Source organism: Antedon mediterranea, chromosome 8 (assembly GCF_964355755.1).
Source record: "Antedon mediterranea chromosome 8, ecAntMedi1.1, whole genome shotgun sequence".
NCBI lineage: Eukaryota > Metazoa > Echinodermata > Crinoidea > Comatulida > Antedonidae > Antedon > Antedon mediterranea.
In genome coordinates this window covers 1637933-1660933 of record NC_092677.1, presented here as the reverse complement: position 1 = coordinate 1660933, position 23001 = coordinate 1637933, and the positions used below count along the sequence as shown (strand labels likewise).

The window sequence follows — 23001 nt, the reverse complement described above, 5'->3', positions numbered from 1 at the left end:
GTGTTTAGAACATTAATGCAGGCCTATATAGCTCCATATCACAGGGCCTAAACGGGGAGCTATCTGTTTTCTTCTCTTTGTGGCGTAAACACCACTTTTCACATTAAAGTCATGTCATCATCATAATATTTTCATAGATTGTTTATTATTTTATAGAGTGATTAAACTAAAAAAAATTATTTCAGAGGTTCAACGTGATCAGACCATATAATTCATCTGTGTTACTTACTTAATGGATCAGAATTATTGTTTTGTATAGGTATAAAAATAAATATGAACATTTACAGATTACAGGCATTAATGGTTAATAATATTCTCTAACGGAACAATAGACTTCCTGAACAAGCGAACACCGGAACAATAGAACCGGAGTAAACATTGTTTGGAAATGAGTAAGACAGAAGCACGCCACCAATCTGCACACCTTTATTTACTGCAATTGAAGTCGGCGCGAGACAAACATCAGGTAATTGGTATGTTGGTAAAACACATAAATTCTATTTTATTTTACATAGTTTAGTTTTAATATTGAGTATGTGTAGGTTATATATTTAGGAAATGATTTGACAACTTAAACTTGTGATTGTGTTGTCATATCGTGCTTAGTATACCACGTACATACTCATGGATAAGTAGGCTAGCTTAATACCAACGCCAACGAGTGTCCCCGCCCTTCTGTTCTTCTGTTCAGCATTTGGCAATTAAGGTCGGCTCGATTTAGATCAACATTTGGCCTAACTTTTTCATTTAGGAAGTTGGCCGCCCTATATCTTATTTTGGTAACAGGATTAACCATCCATATTATTATGAAATGTATTATGATGTTCAGTACATGATTACAATTAATCTATAAGGCACATTGTATTAAATTAAGTAATTTAATTAATAATGTGTTCGATTTTTTCTTATGTTCATTTTTCATCTTCTTGTTCTGTAAAAGTGGGTGGGGTTCTGTCAATTAGGTCATAGTTCTGGAACCAAGAATTAGTTATCCCTAAAATGCCATGATTACGAACATTAGTGAAGGTACCAAATCAAGAAATAAAGTGTAGTAACAATAATGGCTAGAGATAAGAATGACTAAAGCATACATTTTGCTCTTCATGCCTAATTAAGTTTGTTTAAAAAGAAGTCAAAGCATTTGTTAATATAGACTGCTGAGTGCGTCTCAATAAATAAATTCAAAATATTCTAAATATGACTATTGTACTTTTCAACTAAATTAAAGAAAACATAAATAAAGAAATGAATAAACTGTATACGTCAGCAAATAGTTTTCTTTTTTCCCCAGATTTTACTAACAAAAACAATTACAAAGTGTCACATAACTATCGTTCTGTATACAGTCACACATTATAACTTAACAATCCAGGTTGTACACAGGTGTCAACAAATATTTTTCTTTTTTCCCAGATTTATTTTACTAAATTACCAAAGTGAATAATGAAGAATATGAAAAGTCTTATTAAATTGTTGCTTGTTTTGGTGTTTCCATCAAGTAAGTATTAAAGTGTTCACTCACTCTGTTATTGATTGCCGCTACACATTATACCAAATTGTCTCATCCTAATTGTGTTTGTACAGTATTTTCTATTTCTGTATTATCACATTCACTTAATGGTTTAAAATATTATCTTTCAGTTAGAAAAACAATTAAAAGTTAAAAAATGTCAATATGGGGATAGGTTAGCCGCCTGAACTATTATTACTTACCATTATTACTATTATTACTACTATTATTATTATTAAACATATTAAGTAATTGTACTTTATTTATTTCATGAGGGTGGCCCATCCAGCCAAAGCTGATCATTAGCAACCATCAGAATAACATGTATTTTTGGTCTGTACTGTAAGTGACTCCCTGACTTTTTTCTAGATGTTTTAATGCAAGTAGTAACTGTTACACCAGCTGTTGTCAAAGAAAGCGAAACAGCTACGATAGAATGCGGCTACACAAATCCACCCCCAGCCCTGACCTTAATCAGTTGGTACCGTACCGACGAACAAGGGGAAAAAGAAGGAAATCCACTTGTTAGTTCTGATACTACTTCATCACCAAATAGCCGTTATTCTCTAATAAGTGGTACAAATAGAGGTGATCTTAGGATTTCAGATGTTGTCAAGGCTGATGCAGGGTACTATGAGTGTAACGTGGTGTTTGCTGGCGGTATTATAAGGAACAAGGTTACCAATCTTACCGTTCAATGTATGTATTAAAATTGAATGACATATACGAGATATATACAGTCTACATTGTGCCTAGGTTGCCCAAACAAATCTCATGTAGATGAACTCGCCCATACATACAATCTGTTAGTGCTTCAGAAGATCTGTCCACTGAATTAATCCTTAAGTTATAAATAATAATTAAGAGGAATGTTTATTAATAAATTAATATTAAAATTACAGACTGCATTTTAAGGCATATAGTATTTGCTGTTTGTATGTGAGCACTAATGTTAATTGAGGTAGACACTTAACCTCACCCTCACCTTTGTTAGGAAATGTTAGTTTGCAGATTTGTAATTCATTTCAAATTAGTGTCTGTATTCAATTTGTAAAAATCAGAATGAGCACTAAACCTCTAAAACACACAAAGGAATTTGGAGAATATCTCCTATATATTAATCCACTCTTGTAAGTAAGTGTGTCAGATGTCTTGGAGACAATTACTTACTAGATGCAAACATCTGACCAATTAACAATTTGCTATATATTTGTTCTTCATCAGATCTTGATCCTCCATCAGTGAAAGAGTCCTCTATGTCCGTACTAAGTGACAGTACAGCCACACTTGAATGTACCTTGCCAGATGGAATACCAACTGAAATCACTTTTTCCTGGTTTAAATTTGATAATATAATTGATATTGATAACAGTGAAAGATTTAGTGGTTCTTTATACAACCAGAACTTGACCATTAGTAATGTCATGTCCACTGATGAAGGATCTTATCGCTGTCGAGCCGAGAATTCTGCATATTCTGGTAGTGAAGGAAGATACAGCAGTCTCTTTCTAGATTTAACAGTAAATTGTAAGAAATTTGTTTCATTTTTTTAGATAAAATCTGAAAAGAATAACATTTGTGGTGTACATGGTTATTTTGCTTGAATATGTGCTTTGGTATGAATTTGATTTTTACCAGATTTGTTATATTGTATTACAGATGTATCATTAACAACTATGGAATGGATTGGAGGAAAAGTAACATGTGAGGCAGAGGGGAATCCCACACCAAGAGTCACCATTCAACTCGATCAATCTGATCTTGAATCCGGTACTGGTTCCGTGTCTGCTGACGTTTCATGCGATACAACATCAGTCGTAACATGTGTTATAGACAATAACGTCAATCCTTCTGTTACAGAAACCTTTGAATCTTGTGATGGTAAGTTGACCTCTATGTTAATCTAATCATGTCATATTGTGAAGACAAAATATTTAGTTATTGTTATTGTACCTGTACAGTTATCTCTCCAAAAAGTAGAATTTGTCATTGTCTTAAATGCTACCTATGAATAGTATAAGTAAAGACCAAATAACTTGTCCCAGCACATGGTGTGAGTTGACAATTCTGTGCTGTTTGATATTTTGTTTTCACAGTATAAAATACTCCTAACTTTAATTAAAATCTCTTATCTCTGGGTACATTTAATATTTGTCAAAATTCAACAAAGTTTCTGCCCTTAATGCAAATTAAGTCTCTTCTTCACTTGTTCAACTAGACTGTTGTACTATAAATGCTCAGTAGTATTATTTTACACTCTTGATACAGTATACCTGTTCCAATGTAGTAACTTCTCTTTGTTGCTTTACCCAGGCTTTGCATGTTATGTGTTAACACGGACCTATAAATTAGGTCCACGGTGTTAATAAGCACTTTTAAGCCCTTAATAACCTTGCAATGTTATGACTTAATGTTAATATTGCTATGCATGTTTGTTTTTATTTCAAGATGCATGTTCTTCAAGTCCTTGTAATAATCAAGGGACTTGTGAGATTAATGATAATGGTTTTAGTTGTGAATGTACCTCAGGCTTTGAAGGTGTTACATGTAAACAAGGTATGTAGACTAGATATATCTCCTTTATCCCAAATTATCAAACGTCACAACATCTCTTATCATTTCTACGCTGATGATATTCAGTTGTATATTCCTTTTGATCCACATAATCTACTTATTGTTATTGAACGCCTTGAGAATTGCCTTAAAGACATCCATACCTGGCTCCTCAAATTAAATGATAATAAATCTGAATACATCATTTTCTGTACTAATCATATTCGTACCAAAATAGCACCCCATTTTATTACTATTGGCTCATCACTCATACATCCGTCTCAATTAGTTACTAATCTTGGTATAAAACTTGACGAATCTCTAAACATGCAAGCACACATCAGTTATATTACTAAATCAGTAAACTTTTATCTTCGCAATATTGCACACATTCAACGTTTTCTTTCGATACGCTCCACATCCTCTATCATTCATTTCACCTGTTCTTCGAGAACTTCACTGGCTCCCCATTGACAATCGAATCAAATTTAAAATCTTGCTCCTTACTTTTAAAGCACTTCTTTTCAACCAACCTGCTTACATCCGTCAATTAATCACCCTTTATGCTCCTGGACGGAATCTTAGATCATCTGATGATTTTTTACTCTCTGTTCCACGCATAGCCACTAAAACCTTTGGTCATAGATCGTTTTCTTTTGCTGCACCCACACTCTGGAATTCACTCCCCCCACAAATTAAACACTGCTCTTATTTAAAAAATTGCTCAAAACTCATTTTTTTTCGACCACTAACATGCCCAGCGCCTTTGATTTTGTACCTCGGTCTTTGAATTGACGCTTTATAAAAATTGATGTAATAATAAATAAATATTGATATAATAATAATAGATGCATTGACACCCATAATCAAATGTGAATAATGATAATCGATTTAGAGCCATTTTAGCAATATGGTGACAAAAAAATGTGATATGCCCATAATTATATGGACATGATGATGTCATACCTCTACCATATTTTGGTATATACTACCATATTTGGGCACATCACACTTTTGTTGTCAAATTAGTTTTATAGTGTAGACAGAGCTTAAGAAAAATGGCCCTATAGGCTATTTGGCAATAGGATCCTATAGGAACCTATTGGTGAAAAACCTTTTTCTTTTTATATGATCATTTCAGGACATTTTGAAAGGTTTAAAAATAAAATAGATATTTTAAATTGATAGCATTTTGCTTGGATCAACTTGCCAGTTGTTGTGTTGCAAATTTAAATTCAACTAGAGTAATAAAATATAATTGAAAAGAGTGTAAAGGTGAGGAAATGCACATGGTAGGTCATTCTCAGGTCAGCAGACTTAAATAGGACTAACATTAAAGGAAGCACTGGTATAAGAAGTGGAGAAAGTTGTTCTTTTTTAAGATGACAATCAAGCAACAACAAAAATATTTCAATGTTATATATTTTATTATTATTATTATACAGCTCTTTCTACACTATCAAACTTTATGTGACATAAAAATGTGATGTGCCCATATATGGACATGATGATTTCAACCTCACCATATTTGGGCATATATTACTATATTTGGGCACATATTACTATATTTGGGCACATCACACTTTTTTGTCACATAAGATTTGATAATGTAGACAGAACTTTACTCTCTGCATGGTTATCTTTATACATGGGACTTAGTGTAGCCATTGTAGCACTCAAAAGACATTTCCGTTATATTTTCTGTTTTTCTTCCCAAGAACTGTTTCAGTCTTTTAATTTTGTAATACCATTACAGCATCTGCTGTAAATACATAATTTATTAGATCATTATCTTTTAATTACAACGTCTTTATTGATAGAATACAATACAAACATGAATTATGATCTTTTTTTTAATTTAGAAAAAGGATCGAATGGTGGTCTGATTGCAGGAGTGATCATTGCTGTCATTGTAGTTATTGTTGTAATTGTTGTAGCTGTGCTGTACTGCAGGAAAAGTAAGTTAATTAATATGTTTTATAGCCAGTAATTAGATGCAGAGGAATATAAATGCTTGGATCAATGAATAAAGTACAACGTTTATTGGTACCAGTATCATTTTATTGGTATTTATTTATTGGTCATCACTTTTCTATCAGTGACACACACTGTTGTTAGTGGTGCATCCAAAACAAAACAATGTAACAATTGAGCAAAATAATGAAAGGAAACAAAAGAAAAGCAACATAAATATATATACATATTGAAAGCTATACTACACACTATAAAACACGGAGGGTAACACACACACAACACATGCCTGTGCATCACACACAACACATGCCTGTGCATCACACACAACACATGCCTGTGCATCACACACAACACATGCCTGTGCATCACACACAACACATGCCTGTGCATCACACACAACACATGCCTGTGCATCACACACAACACATGCCTGTGCATCACACACAACACATGCCTGTGCATCACACACAACATATGCCTGTGCATCACACACAACACATGCCTGTGCATCACACACAACACATGCCTGTGCATCACACACAACACATGCCTGTGCATCACACACAACACATGCCTGTGCATCACACACAACACATGCCTGTGCATCACACACAACACATGCCTGTGCATCACACACAACACATGCCTGTGCATCACACACAACACATGCCTGTGCATCACACACAACACATGCCTGTGCATCACACACAACACATGCCTGTGCATCACACACAACACATGCCTGTGCATCACACACAACACATGCCTGTGCATCACACACAACATATGCCTGTGCATCACACACAACACATGCCTGTGCATCACACACAACACATGCCTGTGCATCACACACAACACATGCCTGTGCATCACACACAACACATGCCTGTGCATCACACACAACACATGCCTGTGCATCACACACAACACATGCCTGTGCATCACACACAACACATGCCTGTGCATCACACACAACACATGCCTGTGCATCACACACAACACATGCCTGTGCATCACACACAACACATGCCTGTGCATCACACACAACACATGCCTGTGCATCACACACAACACATGCCTGTGCATCACACACAACATATGCCTGTGCATCACACACAACACATGCCTGTGCATCACACACAACACATGCCTGTGCATCACACACAACACATGCCTGTGCATCACACACAACACATGCCTGTGCATCACACACAACACATGCCTGTGCATCACACACAACACATGCCTGTGCATCACACACAACACATGCCTGTGCATCACACACAACACATGCCTGTGCATCACACACAACACATGCCTGTGCATCACACACAACACATGCCTGTGCATTCAATTATAAAATTGGGAACCAATTTACTAAATATTGTTAAACGCCAATCGTATGCTTTCCTTCCTTAAAAACCCTCTTTAATTTTGAACACTTTTAATTGTTATTGGTAAATTAGTAAAAGTAAGGTATGATGAAGCCTATTTGAGTTGAACTCCTCAGTACTTTCCATAAAGCTATGTTAAAAACACTTCTACACATCAATGCTACAGACCACAGTATTGTGGTTGTTAACTTTGGCTATTTCATTTTTTAAATTACAGGAAAGGAAAAGGTACCAGGAAAGTAAGTATAAAATGCCTAATTGTGTTTTATTTATCTTTTTACTATCTGGTTATAATAATAATAATAGTTGATTCTTATATAGCCCATATAAGCAAGCTTTCAATGCACTGCACGTTAATACCCAGGTCATGTTTGGGTCAACCATGTATGGAAACATACTCCCATAATAATGCAGCTAGTAATCAGCGCAAAGTTGTGCCTTTTTCTACCCGGTATTTTATACATCTGGGTAGAGAGATGCAATTGTAAGTAAAGTGTCTTGCCTAAGGATACAAGCAATGCAGCGAGAGTTGGATCCGAACCACGACCTCATGATCAGAAATCCACTGCGCCACACGCCCTCACATAATATAATAAATTTGATAACCATTGCAGTTTAGAAAAAGAAACACATAAGAAAATCAAAAAGAATCGTATAATTCAGTTTGATATGTATATATCTTACAGTCTTGCTTATACTGGCCATCCTGCTGATGTGGAGGTGAGTGGTAAGGCAACCCGTCAACCTTTGAAAACCGGTGATGAGAAATCAGGTTTGGGTATTAGTAAAGATCTTCAGAAAAGTAATGTAAGTTAACATATTTATATTCAATATCATTTTTACTTATATTTTTCTCCATCATTTTACAATTCATCTTTTAAAGTTTGTAATAGTAGTATGACTTTCCAGCTTTATTTGCTGTGCATTTTTAATGAATAGGTTTTGTATGCTTTTTATGCCACCAATGTGAAGGCGTAGTTCCAATAAATGTGTTATCTATTATAGGTTAAATAATACCTTTACTAACATTCTAAATGTTTTTTTTAACAGGAAATGTTGTTTGATGCCAGAGAAGATGCCAAGTTTAAGCAAGATGGTGGCAAATCTGTTGGTGTTATGATATGAGAACTACCAATCAAATATCTCCTTTCCTTATGTAAATTAGAATAATTGAGTCAACCAACCAAATTCCTTATTTTACTTAGTTGACACATAATGCATTTGGTATGCAATTACAGTGTAACATTACATTCATGATGTCTTTTTAAATGATGTATTGTTTATTTGTAGCAGTTGGTAATTAAGGTTGTCATGTGACTAAAAGGTTTACCTAGCTGAATTGATACTGTGTAACATGTGACAACCACAAGCAGGGTTTAGTTATTTAGAAATATATTTAGCAAATAATTATATTTTTTCAGGTTTGCCACACAGAAACGAGGTTTTATTTTATTATTGTTCATGAAGCGGTTCTAGTACATCATGTGCTTGTCTTGTGACAGGCTATATCAAGTTACGTCTATTTATACATCTATTTTTTTAAGCCCATAGCATATTTTTATATTCTTATACAAGGTGCTTGCCATACTCTTTGGTATCTCAGTTATCGTAGCCATATTACTTCATAAAATTCATCATATATTGCATTTATTTTGTTACTTTAAAGCTCTTTTAGTAAAGAATACAATTATATTTATTTACATTTTTAAATACAAGTTTCAGATATAGAAAAAAAAACTGATAATGCAATTAACAAAGCTAACAATAGTTTGTAGTAAATTTAAAGATAAGCAATATACCTCATGTTTACACTAAGTATGCATCATCATAATATGGAATTCAGAAATATGTTCCATTACATTTTTAAATAATTGTAAATATGCATAAAAAATATAATAATTGTTATTTGTAGGTTTATTTGCAGTAAGTTTTTTTCTAGTTTATTATAAGTTAGTTACGCACCAAATATTCTCGATTTTATGTGTACTTTTTGTTAGCTTGTAATTCTATACAAATACTGTTTGGTAACTGTATTTTACGTATGTAGTCTTTATTACAATTAGAAAAACTGAACTAAGAAAATTAGAATTACAGGTAGACACGTCACATCTGCTAGACAGCATACATTACAGCGTACATTATTTAGGATAAATATTAAACATTTCATATTCTTACATATATAAAAGTGACATCCAGTCACCGAGGAGTCGATGATGACGACTAACCTGCGTATGACGCTTGGTTTTTACAGAGCGTCACCGTACGCGTCAGTAAACACCATTACGCGGTCAAACCAGTAGGCTAACAGTACCACAAAGATTATATAGCGCTTTATATTCTTTGCTACCAGAGGAATTTGTGTACACGAGGCTTCAATATCGTCAATTATTACCTTGAGCCTTGCTAACTGGGCACACCAACTCATTCCAATATCGTACAACGGCTTTTAATTGTTCGAAAGTTTATATTGAAATCTGTATTTTACAATTGCAAAAACTATATTTGAAATGTTTTTAGTATGAATAGATTTTGTACAGTATTTTTATATCGGTGTGTATTTGCATGTTGTATTTATTCAAGGCTGAAAAATGTTTTTAATTGCACAAAATAAATTGATAACCAAAATTGTCTAGTTATGTTTAAAATATGTACTGTATCTCTTATTGTGTATTCTATTAAAATTAGTCAATCCATTCACAGAACACATATACGTACAATAGGCCTACGTTGTTATACTACAATAAATGAGTTGACAGATTTATCATCAACATTATAAAGACCGTCATCTTCAATACGTTCACGTTGACGTCAACTTTCAAACTTTCTCAATATTATAGTGTTGTTTCTTTTATAGTAAATCAACAATTCATTTGTTGAAACGCCCTCACCTCTTCTATCTCAAGTCGTATTTACAAAATCAGGTCACCGTGACAATAGTTCTTTTAACGAAATGCTGCTATTTCCAAATAGACCTATCAAATGTATAATAACATAATATTAGAACCTTCTGAATATAATATACTATAATTTTCGCGCCGCGGCTCTAGCCAGCTATGTCCCAGGAGGACACATTCATTAATAAGCTGTTTCATAGCGGTAGCTTTAGTATCTAAGGCTGACAGTTTTGTGAATTTGGAAACTCGACTATAATTTATAGGTAGCTGCTGGACCCAAAAAACGTCTGGGAGAAGAGAGTCTACATGAAAGCCTTTGCTGATAATACAGTATTATTGAGATGTAGACGGAAATCTGTAAAATCTTGTTTAATAAATAATAACTTCGTTTTTGCTGTCAACCAGGCCGGTATTATAATAAGTCACTGTCAAATAATCATTCGATAATGGTCAAAACTTTATTTTGGCTCTGTCAACATAAAGGGAAGTATTTACAATGACTTTCTTTTTTATGACTGTCAATCTAGGCCAATGTTATAATAATACGCCGTCAGATATTAAATCATTGAAACAGTCCTGGTAAATTTTTTTTTGGTTATCAGATGCCGTGGGGGGGGGGGGGGGTAGGTCCAATCAATTATCGTCAGAAGGTGAACAATCAGTCTAGGTAGCAGCAGCAGATTATTAGGAACGCCTGCTCCATTAATTAATCCAGAAAAAGGTTTGTACATTATCTATTTGTTTATTAGCCTTCTCCTAGCACAATTATATTTTCTTTAAAAAAAGGTTTTATAAGTGGTTTCAACATTTATGATAGTAATGTTACAGTTCTGTGTCTGGACGCAAGTTCATAGACCTACTAGTTATATTATTCATATTAACTGATACTTACTCTTCATTTACCGTAAAGTTCAGTTTTAATGAAATATATAATATAAATTGGCTTCGTAACAATTAATTAGTGTTGAAAAGGTTAGTTTTTTGGTGATAGGTGAAAATGGCATGTAACTTCGTAATCAATTTATTTTTTTTTTGTATAAAGGCCCAATTACACTATGACGATAACGACGGACGATAATATATAAGCATGCATTTCTTTTACATAAACCAAAAGAAATTAGAAAGGTTTTCGTTCTAGACCTATAGGATAATCATTTATGCTGTCTTTGATAAAAATAATGTTTTTCAAATTCCAATCAAATGACGTCATGATAAATAAAAACAATAAAATCGCTGTATTGTCACGATATTATTGGTCTTACTAATCATGACGTCATTTGATTGGACGTGTGAAAATATAATTTTCATCAAAGGAATTGTTTATATTTCTTTTGGTTTATGTATTAAAAATGCACATTTGTCTATTTATCGTCGATCGTTATTGTCCTAGTGTATGGGCCTTATGCTGTAAATGTTCAATTAATTGATCATTCCGATTTTATTAGTTGGACTCTTGCACAGTTGCTGTCTAATTGTTGTTGTGTAATATCATTTCGAACCATATTAAAATCATAAAGAGATTCATATTCCTTAACATGTGGCTGTGCATGGAAGTCTGGTCTACACAAACTCGGGCCCGGGCCTGAAAGTGTTGGTGAATTCATAATTATACTTAATATTATATTTATATATATATATATATATATATAATTATATTATTATACAATTGAAAGCAAAACCCGTTGAATCTCAAATCATTAGGACTAGAAATTTGGCTTATCAATCAAATAAATACTTTCGTTCAAAATGAAACTCCAACCTCTCTAATCAAAAGAATGAACTCGAAAACAGACCGTTTTTTTTAATTGGGTATGTTGAAACATTTCAATATTCATTTAAAAAAGTACATTAATTATGGTATTGATCAGTGGCTATAGAGGCGTAAAAACCCTCGGTCAATATCATTCAATATGTAAAATCAAGGCTGAAAAATTGGGCTTATCAACAACAAAATATTTTATTATTAGACGCGATAACATCAAGGATAATCAGTATAATTATTAATATAGCCACTGTTAATAGTTTTATTCTACATGCTAAAGTAAATAAAAATCCACTAGAAAACAAGCAAGTCTGAATGTTATGCTTATTAGCCATTCTATGTTTGTTACTGTAGACCTATGATTGTTTGCAATGTCCACATATTATTTCCGTGGGCATATCCATAGTGTATCACAAAAAAGACGTGTGAGGTTCTTTCTTTAGATTTTGAAGAATGATTTGTGTTACAGGTTCACACAAGAGTCAAATGCTCAAGATATCAGCTAACGCCATGGGACCCTTGGCTTATCAATGAATAATAAATACAGTACTACTTTCGTTCAATTGAAATCGGAATCTGACCGTTTCATTAAATTGGGTGTGATTAGGCCTAAACATATAATAATTTATTAAAAAGGTACAATAAAAACAAATGCATCAGAGGCGTAAAGAACCCACGGTCAATATCATGTAAAATGTATATGGTATAAGCACTGTGGAAGGGGTCATTATTATTAAACTGGAAAATTCGGCTTATCAACAAATAAATACTTTCATTTAAAATGTAAAATAAGAATGCAAAATTGGGCTTATCAACAAATAAATACTTTCGTTCAAAATACAATTGGGCTTATCAACAAATAAAATACTTTTTTTTTCAAAATGTAAAATTAAGACTGGAAAATTGGGCTTATAAACAAATAAATACTTTTTTTCAAAACGTAAAATTAAGACTGGAAAATTGGGCTTATAAACAAATAAATACTTCCGTTCAAAATGTAAGAAAACATTTTTTAAATATAATCCTTAAGCTCTGTCTATACTATCAAACTAAATATGATGTGCCCATATTATATAGATATGACGATGTTATATCACTACGATATTCGGGCATATCACTACCATATTTGGGCACATCACACTTTTTTTGTTAAACTAGTTGGGACAGTGTAGACAGAGAACTATGTGATCGAAACATAAGTCGGAATTGGACTGACGCGATTGATTTAATTGGGTATTTTTATTAATGTGATGATTCATTAAAAACTATAATACCGATACGCGTTTGGTATTGATCAATGGTGCAAAAAACCCTGAGAAATAATGTTATAACGCGATTTGGTGATAGCTTAGCAATAATACAACCCATATACTATTATTATAAATACCTATTACAAATCCATTCATATAACTTTTCATCGCGAACCGAAAATGTATAAATGTTATTCTACAGACAGTAATTATATATTCAAAAGCCATATTATTATTATTATCAATACCTAAATGCGATAGTAATAACCACATACATTATTCCCAATACAAGTTTGTGCGTTTAATTCTAGAAAGAAACGACTGTGCTGACAGGCCAATGACATAAATCACAATTAGTAAAGTCCCAATTGTTCACTTGCGTTTTGATTGGCCGACCTATTATATTAGATTAATGAAGACTGTTCTTACAACTGTCCAGTCAAAAAGTTACGCGGCGTTTTTTGTAAGAAATATTTCTTGTTTAAGTTAGTCTCTGTGACGTGTAGATACTTTTGTGATACGGGGCGCCGTCCGACACACTACAAATTATAATATTAATCTATCCCACAGTTTGAGACGACATTTTTTAAAACCATATTAAAAAAAAAAAAAGAAGCACCAACAAATAAATAACTTTGAACAAAATATTTTATATTGTTAGATTTTTATAATATTTTATTATTAAGAGTGTAATGAATCACATTGAGAAAATATCTACAGAACACGCCAGAATATATACCGTATAGTATAGAATTACTACGCTAATTTTCATAAACAGGTGTCCACCACAGGAGCTTGGTTTACTTTGTTCTTCTAAGTACTGTAGTAGTAAAAAAGAGCAATACGGTAGTTTGTTTCGTCTTGTTTAGTATATAAGATTAATACTAGGCCTATGGGAATTGAAACACAAGAGATCAAGATTCCACGATTTTCTTGGATGTATTAACCAGTTTTGTGTGGCTATAGATTTGTGTTTATCGACAATAATGAGTTTTGTTTTTGCATTGAGGCGTGTTCTACAAAATTTTCCATTGATTTATTCTGTTTGGATCACTTTTCTATGGATATATTATTTAGATTTGAACCTGTTGACAAATCTATCGGATTGACTTATTAGTTTGTCTCTGGATATATTGCCAGACAGAAAACGTAAGTTTTTTTACAAAAATCATAAATTAAAAAAGAATTAGTGAGAAATGTAATACATTAAAACAATTATTAATATAAATAAACAACAAACACAAACAAAATCTCATAAAAATGTTTTATGTAAATCAAATCTCACGGGTAATGACTCCTTTAACAAAATGTATAACATGTAATTGTTGCACCTTCACCAACGTTGACTCTACTAGAATTCGCTTTCACTGGTGTTTGGGAAGTTGTACCTGAAACTAAATTAAAAAAAAAAAAATTATTGATAAATTAAATTAGTTAATTATTTAATTATTTTCTTGATCTTTGATTATTATTATTTCTGTGGAAAAATAAATAATTTCAGTATTTTTACTTACGGTTGCAAAGTTGAACAATCAGCAGAATTACCAAACCGGTATACTTTGCCTGCCTTCATTACAAATTTCACTATTAACTCTAGCTTTATTGTATGCTGAAATGTAGTTTGTTCCTGTTTTAGTTTATTTTGCCTTTTAGACTTATATTGGAAAGATTTTGTTATTTTTACTTCTCTTATGCTATATGTACAATACGGTATTGTCCATCTCCAACTGATTGAATCAATTGATTAACAAATATACAGGAATTAGTAAATAGTTTATTATTATATTTAATATAATATCTAGAACACAAAAGCAAACAAAAAAGACGCAGCAGTGATACATAGCTAAATACCTTAACTAAAATTTCAATTCAATTCAATACAATTTCTTTATTGCTGCAAATGCCATCAAGGGCTAATATCCGCTTAAACATACTACATCATACAAACATATACATATTTACATTTAAAATTGTTGTTATTTTTACTATAGTAATTATTGTCATTACTACTGTTGTTGTTATTATAATAATTATTATTTATTAAAATTTATATATATTTAGATTGGTATTTTTAAAATTATAAATTGATTGTGTATAGTTATTATTATTTATTGCCAAAAACCAGTTACAAAAACACATAAAAACACAGAAACTAAGGGAGTAGGCAGGAACCTAAAAGTGAACCTAATCACTATAACAAGAGTTCAGGTTCCGTACTCCCAAAGTAACAACAATGATATATAATAAACTATATAAAAATATTTATATAACAAATAGACGAATCAACAGTGTCAATATAAAACAAAATGATAAAATACTTATAGTCGATTCAACAATAGTGTTAATGTTGTGTTATTCTATGTATTATATCAGAACTATCATTATAATACAATATAACTGTAAACTAAACTAATTAATATAGAATTACATACATTTATTTGAACTGCATCGAGTGTCCGGTTTCGAAAAACACATAACACATTACAAAACTTACTTTTGAGTCCATTTAAATAATTAGATAAAATATAAATACAGTTTACTCCTTCAACACATTAAGTTTCTGTTTCGAACATCTGATTCGCATATACAACTGTGTTCCTTATATCGGTTGTTTGTATCTCATCGTAAACACGATTGCTGTCCGGATTTATTTCATCAATAGAAGAAGGTATCTAAAAAGCAATTTAGAAATTATATTGTAATTAGCAACATGTTAAAAGCTTAAAGTTTCTAATTGTTCAAATAAATGTCGGTAGAAACTGGGTTTGTTTACAATGGTGTGTCAATTTTGGTTGTCATTATGATTTAAAATTATTTAGTTAAGAATTAGAAATGATGTATTATGAAGGTGATGTTGCTGAAAAGTAATATTCAAATAGTTATTTAATTACCCCTGTTTGATTGTCATTTTCCGATTCCGTTACCTTAAAAAACATGAAAAAAAAACCCAATTAAATATTATTAGTTTATAGTGTAGCATTTGCGATTCGTTGATTTAATGACACAATAATACAGTACTGTATTGAGTTTAAATATGATATCCAAATGCATTCATCTCAATACGACCTAGGATAACTTATTTTATTTTTTAATGCATCTTACCTGTTGTGGACTTGGCATTATCATTTTTCTGATCAAACAAAATATTAAAAGTGTGAAAATAATGCCAATGACTGTTCCAACAAACACGAATATGACAGCAAGACTCGTTGAGTCATCTGAAGTCTCTGAAGTCAAACCTAAATCTGTGTTTATGTTTAAAAAAATGTCGTTAACTTTTCATTTCAAATAAATATTCCATATTATACAACAGAAATTAATACAAAACGGAAAATCACACTAAAATATGATTTTTCCACTTAGTGAAGAGGGTGAATATCGCAACAGATAGTTTGTAGTACACCTACCTAATCATTTTCACTATTAACAAATCTTAATCTAAAACCATAGACGCATTTGCGTATTAAAAAATTGTTTGACAGAAGAAGACAAACTAAGAACTTACAAGTTTCACAGAACGTTCCAATGTAGTAAGTAGGACAGGTGCATGTGTATACTGTACAGGAATGCTGGTTGCAAGTAGCGTCATTCTGACAAACGTGGCTGGAACAAGCATTCAACACTGGTATTAAATAGAAAGAAAATATTGAGATTACATAAAGTAGTTTTTGAAAAATAAATAACTGTAATTGTCCAATATGCATGATAAACAGGTAAATATGGCGTCAATCGTAAGCATAATAGACTGTAATATTTACCAATTATACCTGACATTTGGTAGTGACAAGCAGACAAACATAGAACTTACATGTTTGACAGAAGGTTCCAGTATAACATGATGGACAGGTACACGTGTATGCTGTACAGGAACCAACAACAGTGTTACATGTACCTCCATTCTGACAAAGGTTGTTGGAGCAACCATTTGACGCTGTTTTTAAAAATGAATGTATTCGAGTTAATTAATATACGGTAAAACATAAGAATTGAATTTGTATTTAAACTATGAAAAGAAAAAAGACAAACAGACACAAAGCTTACCATTTCCACAGAACGTTCCATTAAAACATGATGAACAGGTACATGTGTATTCTGAACAGGAACCCGTAACAGTTTTACATGAACCTCCATTTAGACAACTATGACTGGAGCAAGAATTTGATCCTGATAATAGTAATGAATGTACAGTATTCGAGTTACTAAAATGCTTTTTTTTCTGTAAAATACATGAATTTGTATTTGAACTGTGATAAAGACAAGAGACACACACAGAACTTACCAGTTTCACATAATGTTCCACTAAAACATGATGGACAGGTACACGTGTATGCTGTACAGGAACCAGAAACCTGGACACATGCACCTCCATTCTGACATGAGTTGTTGGAGCATGCATTCAATGCTGATAATAATAATAAATAATGTATTTGAGTAACAAACATGCATTATACATAATTTGATTCATAATACATGAATCACATTTGTATTTGAACTGTAAATAAAAAAAACCAAAAAAAAACCCATAAAACTTACAAGTCTCACAGAATTGTCCAGTATAACATGATGGACAGGAACACGTGTATAATGTACAGGAACCAGAAACCTGGATACAAGCAGCTCCATTCTGACAAGCATTGTTGTTACAAGCATTTAACACTGATAATAATAATAAATAAAAATATTTGAGTAACAAACATGCATTATACATAATTTGATTCATAATACATGAATCACATTTGTATTTGAACTGTAAATAAAAAAAAACCAAAAAAACATAGAACTTACAAGTCTCACAGAATTGTCCAGTATAACATGATGGACAGGAACACGTGTATAATGTACAGGAACCAGAAACCTGGACACAACCATCTCCATTCTGACAAGCATTGTTGGAGCATGCATTCAATACTGACAATAATAAATAAATAAATGTATTTGAGTAACAAACATGCTTTATACTGTAAAATACATGAATTAAATTTGTATTTGAACTGTAAATAAAACAAACAGAAAAACATAGAACTTACAAGTCACACAGAATTGTCCAGTATAACAGTCTGGACAGGTACACGTGTATGCTGTGCACGAACCTGAAACCGGGAAACAAGCAGCTCCATTCTGACAAATGTTGCCAGTGCAAGCATTTCCTGATAATAAAAAATGAATGCATTCTAGTTACATTTATACTGGAATATTATAGGGAAGATTCAGTCGGCACGGGCTGACAAGCAGACAAATATTGAACTTGCGTCCCAAGCATCAGACGCTGATAGTGATTATTATACAAAAGAAAAAATTACAGTTTCAGAAAACTATAGACTGTAAAATACATATTTGAATTCTGATAAAGACAAGCAGAAAAAACATAGAACTTACCAGTTTCACAGAATGTTCCAGTAAAACATGATGGACAGGCACATGTGTATGCTGTACAGGAACCAGAAACCTGGACACAAGCAGCTCCATTCTGACAAGCACTGTTATCACAAGCATTCAATACTGATAATAATAATAATAAATAAATGTATTTGAGTAACAAACATGCTTTTTACTGTAAAATACATGAATTAAATTTGTATTTGAACTGTAAATAAAAACAAACAGGAAAACATAGAACTTACAAGTCTCACAGAATTGTCCAGTATAACAGTCTGGACAGGTACATGTGTATGCTGTACAGGAACCAGAAACCTGGACACAACCACCTCCATTCTGACAAGCATTGTTGGAGCATGCATTCAATACTGATAATAATAATAAATAAATGTATTTGAGTAACAAACATGCTTTATACTGTAAAATACATGAATCAAATTTGTATTTGAACTGTAAATAAAGCAAACAGAAAAACATAGAACTTACAAGTCTCACAGAATGTTCCAGTATAACAGTCTGGACAGGTACACGTGTATGCTGTGCACGAACCAGAAACCTGGACACAAGCAGCTCCATTCTGACAAGCACTGTTATCACAAGCATTCAATACTGATAATAATAATAATAAATAAATGTATTTGAGTAACAAACATGCTTTTTACTGTAAAATACATGAATTAAATTTGTATTTCGACTGTAAATAACAAGGCCAACAGCCATTAAGTCGCGTGCTACAATGCATAGTGATACCGGACCGACAGACAGACCGACAGACCGACAGACAGACCGACCGACCGACATAGTGAACTATACTGACCGAAATTACTGAACATGTTTAAAAATGTTGAAATGTTTAAAAACATTTATATTTTTTTAATTTACACGTGCGTAGCCTGTCACTTTTGACGTGCTCGTATAACGTAATTTCGCGTTGAAAAGTAAGTCAAGAAAACAGAAATCGGGCAAAAAGAGTTCGCAATAACATTTAACGCGCAGTGCGCACGCAAAAATATGCGCACTCATAGAAATTTTGTAAACGCTTAAAATTGCCTGAAACGTACTCTTATTTCATCGAAAATAAATTTTGAAAATTTTAAGCGCGCGTACGCATGCGTTACATACGCTACGCACGTAATTGTATTGCCATATGATGATTTATGCCCTGAAATTTATGAGTACCAAATTTTATTTAATTGTGATTCATGGTTGTGAAGATATGATTAGAAACGTGATTTCGTTAAATCGTGCGCAGACCACGTAATTTTTTATTGCGCACCGTGAAAACATAACCACATCGATTCCTGGCCATAAGGAATATTCTGTGAACAATTGACTTAGCTAGATTAAACTGATATCAAGATAAGGTCAGAAAGCGATAAAACGCATAGTGATACCGGACCAACAGACAGACAGACAGACCGACAGACAGACCGACAGACAGACAGACCGACCAACCGACCGACATAGTGAACTATAGAGTCGCTTCCACGCGACTGAAAACAAACAGAAAAACATAGAACTTACAAGTCTCACAGAATTGTCCAGTATAACAGTCTGGACAGGTACATGTGTATGCTGTGCACGAACCTGAAACCGGGAAACAAGCAGCTCCATTCTGACAAATGTTGCCAGTGCAAGCATTTCCTGATAATAAAAAATGAATGCATTCTAGTTACATTTATACTGGAATATTATAGGGAAGATTCAGTCGGCACGGGCTGACAAGCAGACAAACATAGAACTTGCGTCCCAAGCATCAGACGCTGGTAGTGAATATTATACAAAAGAAAAAATTACAGTTTCAGAAAACTATAGACTGTAAAATACATATTTGAATTCTGATAAAGACAAGCAGAAAAAACATAGAACTTACCAGTTTCACAGAATGTTCCAGTAAAACATGATGGACAGGCACATGTGTATGCTGTACAGGAACCAGAAACCTGGACACAACCACCTCCATTCTGACAAGCATGGTTGGAGCATGCATTCAATACTGATAATAATAATAATAAATAAATTTATTTGAGTAACAAACATGCTTTTTACTGTAAAATACATGAATCAAATTTGTATTTGAATTGTAAATAAAAACAAACAGGAAAACATAGAACTTACGAGTCTCACAGAATTGTCCAGTATAACAGTCTGGACAGGTACACGTGTATGCTGTGCACGAACCAGAAACCTGGACACAACCACCTCCATTCTGACAAGCATTGTTGGAGCATGCATTCAATACTGATAATAATAATAATAAATAAATGTATTTGAGTAACAAACATGCTTTATACTGTAAAATACATGAATCAAATTTGTATTTGAACTGTAAATAAAGCAAACAGAAAAACATAGAACTTACAAGTCTCACAGAATGTTCCAGTATAACAGTCTGGACAGGTACACGTGTATGCTGTGCACGAACCAGAAACCTGGACACAAGCAGCTCCATTCTGACAAGCACTGTTATCACAAGCATTCAATACTGATAATAATAATAATAAATAAATGTATTTGAGTAACAAACATGCTTTTTACTGTAAAATACATGAATTAAATTTGTATTTCGACTGTAAATAACAAGGCCAACAGCCATTAAGTCGCGTGCTACAATGCATAGTGATACCGGACCGACAGACAGACCGACAGACCGACAGACAGACCGACCGACCGACATAGTGAACTATACTGACCGAAATTACTGAACATGTTTAAAAATGTTGAAATGTTTAAAAACATTTATATTTTTTTAATTTACACGTGCGTAGCCTGTCACTTTTGACGTGCTCGTATAACGTAATTTCGCGTTGAAAAGTAAGTCAAGAAAACAGAAATCGGGCAAAAAGAGTTCGCAATAACATTTAACGCGCAGTGCGCACGCAAAAATATGCGCACTCATAGAAATTTTGTAAACGCTTAAAATTGCCTGAAACGTACTCTTATTTCATCGAAAATAAATTTTGAAAATTTTAAGCGCGCGTACGCATGCGTTACATACGCTACGCACGTAATTGTATTGCCATATGATGATTTATGCCCTGAAATTTATGAGTACCAAATTTTATTTAATTGTGATTCATGGTTGTGAAGATATGATTAGAAACGTGATTTCGTTAAATCGTGCGCAGACCACGTAATTTTTTATTGCGCACCGTGAAAACATAACCACATCGATTCCTGGCCATAAGGAATATTCTGTGAACAATTGACTTAGCTAGATTAAACTGATATCAAGATAAGGTCAGAAAGCGATAAAACGCATAGTGATACCGGACCAACAGACAGACAGACAGACCGACAGACAGACCGACAGACAGACAGACCGACCAACCGACCGACATAGTGAACTATAGAGTCGCTTCCACGCGACTGAAAACAAACAGAAAAACATAGAACTTACAAGTCTCACAGAATTGTCCAGTATAACAGTCTGGACAGGTACATGTGTATGCTGTGCACGAACCTGAAACCGGGAAACAAGCAGCTCCATTCTGACAAATGTTGCCAGTGCAAGCATTTCCTGATAATAAAAAATGAATGCATTCTAGTTACATTTATACTGGAATATTATAGGGAAGATTCAGTCGGCACGGGCTGACAAGCAGACAAACATAGAACTTGCGTCCCAAGCATCAGACGCTGGTAGTGAATATTATACAAAAGAAAAAATTACAGTTTCAGAAAACTATAGACTGTAAAATACATATTTGAATTCTGATAAAGACAAGCAGAAAAAACATAGAACTTACCAGTTTCACAGAATGTTCCAGTAAAACATGATGGACAGGCACATGTGTATGCTGTACAGGAACCAGAAACCTGGACACAACCACCTCCATTCTGACAAGCATGGTTGGAGCATGCATTCAATACTGATAATAATAATAATAAATAAATTTATTTGAGTAACAAACATGCTTTTTACTGTAAAATACATGAATCAAATTTGTATTTGAATTGTAAATAAAAACAAACAGGAAAACATAGAACTTACGAGTCTCACAGAATTGTCCAGTATAACAGTCTGGACAGGTACACGTGTATGCTGTGCACGAACCAGAAACCTGGACACAACCACCTCCATTCTGACAAGCATTGTTGGAGCATGCATTCAGTACTGATAATAATAAATGAATGTTCAAATTGCATGTTTTAATACACTGTAATTTGAACTGGGATATGGAAAAAAAACAAGCAGACACACATTAGAGCTTACCATGCATTTATTTATTCATTTAATTTATTTAAAACATATTTAATTTATTTATAACATTATTTGGACAGGATA

General features: G+C 33.0%; 2 protein-coding genes and 1 long non-coding RNA gene across 4 annotated transcripts; 1 reads left to right on the top strand and 2 right to left on the bottom strand.

Annotated features, from left to right (window-relative positions):
- Positions 1-425: 425 nt before the first annotated feature.
- On the top strand, positions 426-10056 carry LOC140056463 (uncharacterized). Of its 2 annotated transcripts, none has more exons than XM_072101832.1 (10): positions 426-466; positions 1414-1498; positions 1880-2209; positions 2735-3037; positions 3170-3391; positions 3959-4066; positions 5926-6021; positions 7649-7670; positions 8118-8238; positions 8482-10056. In XM_072101832.1, the coding sequence occupies exons 2-10, from the start codon at positions 1444-1446 to the stop codon at positions 8554-8556; spliced, it is 1332 nt and encodes a 443-aa protein (XP_071957933.1). In that variant the 5' UTR covers positions 426-466; positions 1414-1443; the 3' UTR covers positions 8557-10056. The 2 variants fall into 2 exon arrangements, with proteins under 2 accessions (XP_071957933.1, XP_071957932.1); XM_072101831.1 differs by having other exon boundaries at positions 445-473.
- A 5743-nt stretch (positions 10057-15799) lies between these two features.
- LOC140057095 (uncharacterized) lies at positions 15800-18454 on the bottom strand. Its single transcript, XM_072102633.1, has 10 exons — positions 18428-18454; positions 18307-18328; positions 17871-17993; positions 17617-17739; positions 17379-17501; positions 17146-17268; positions 16843-16959; positions 16440-16582; positions 16229-16261; positions 15800-16009 (listed from the first exon to the last, which is right to left on the bottom strand). Exons 1-10 carry the CDS (start codon positions 18452-18454, stop codon positions 15890-15892), a joined length of 954 nt encoding a protein of 317 aa, XP_071958734.1. The 3' UTR covers positions 15800-15889.
- A 290-nt stretch (positions 18455-18744) lies between these two features.
- LOC140056947 (uncharacterized) lies at positions 18745-19284 on the bottom strand. The gene is made up of 3 exons (XR_011846848.1): positions 19200-19284; positions 18959-19081; positions 18745-18836 (listed from the first exon to the last, which is right to left on the bottom strand). It is a non-coding gene; the product is annotated as an uncharacterized lncRNA (long non-coding RNA).
- Between the last annotated feature and the right edge of the window lie 3717 nt (positions 19285-23001).

Coding starts and splice junctions, on each gene's coding strand:
- LOC140056463 (XM_072101832.1), top strand. CDS start 1,444: ATGAAGAATATGAAAAGTCTTATTAAATTGTTGCTTGTTTTGGTGTTT. Junction 3,038..3,169: donor TCTAGATTTAACAGTAAATT/GTAAGAAATTTG, acceptor ATTGTATTACAG/ATGTATCATTAACAACTATG. Junction 3,392..3,958: donor AACCTTTGAATCTTGTGATG/GTAAGTTGACCT, acceptor TTTTATTTCAAG/ATGCATGTTCTTCAAGTCCT.
- LOC140057095 (XM_072102633.1), bottom strand. CDS start 18,454: ATGGAGCTGCTTGTTTCCCGGTTTCAG. Junction 17,502..17,616: donor TGGAACATTATGTGAAACTG/GTAAGTTCTGTG, acceptor TACTATTATCAG/GATCAAATTCTTGCTCCAGT. Junction 17,269..17,378: donor TGGAACGTTCTGTGGAAATG/GTAAGCTTTGTG, acceptor TTTTAAAAACAG/CGTCAAATGGTTGCTCCAAC.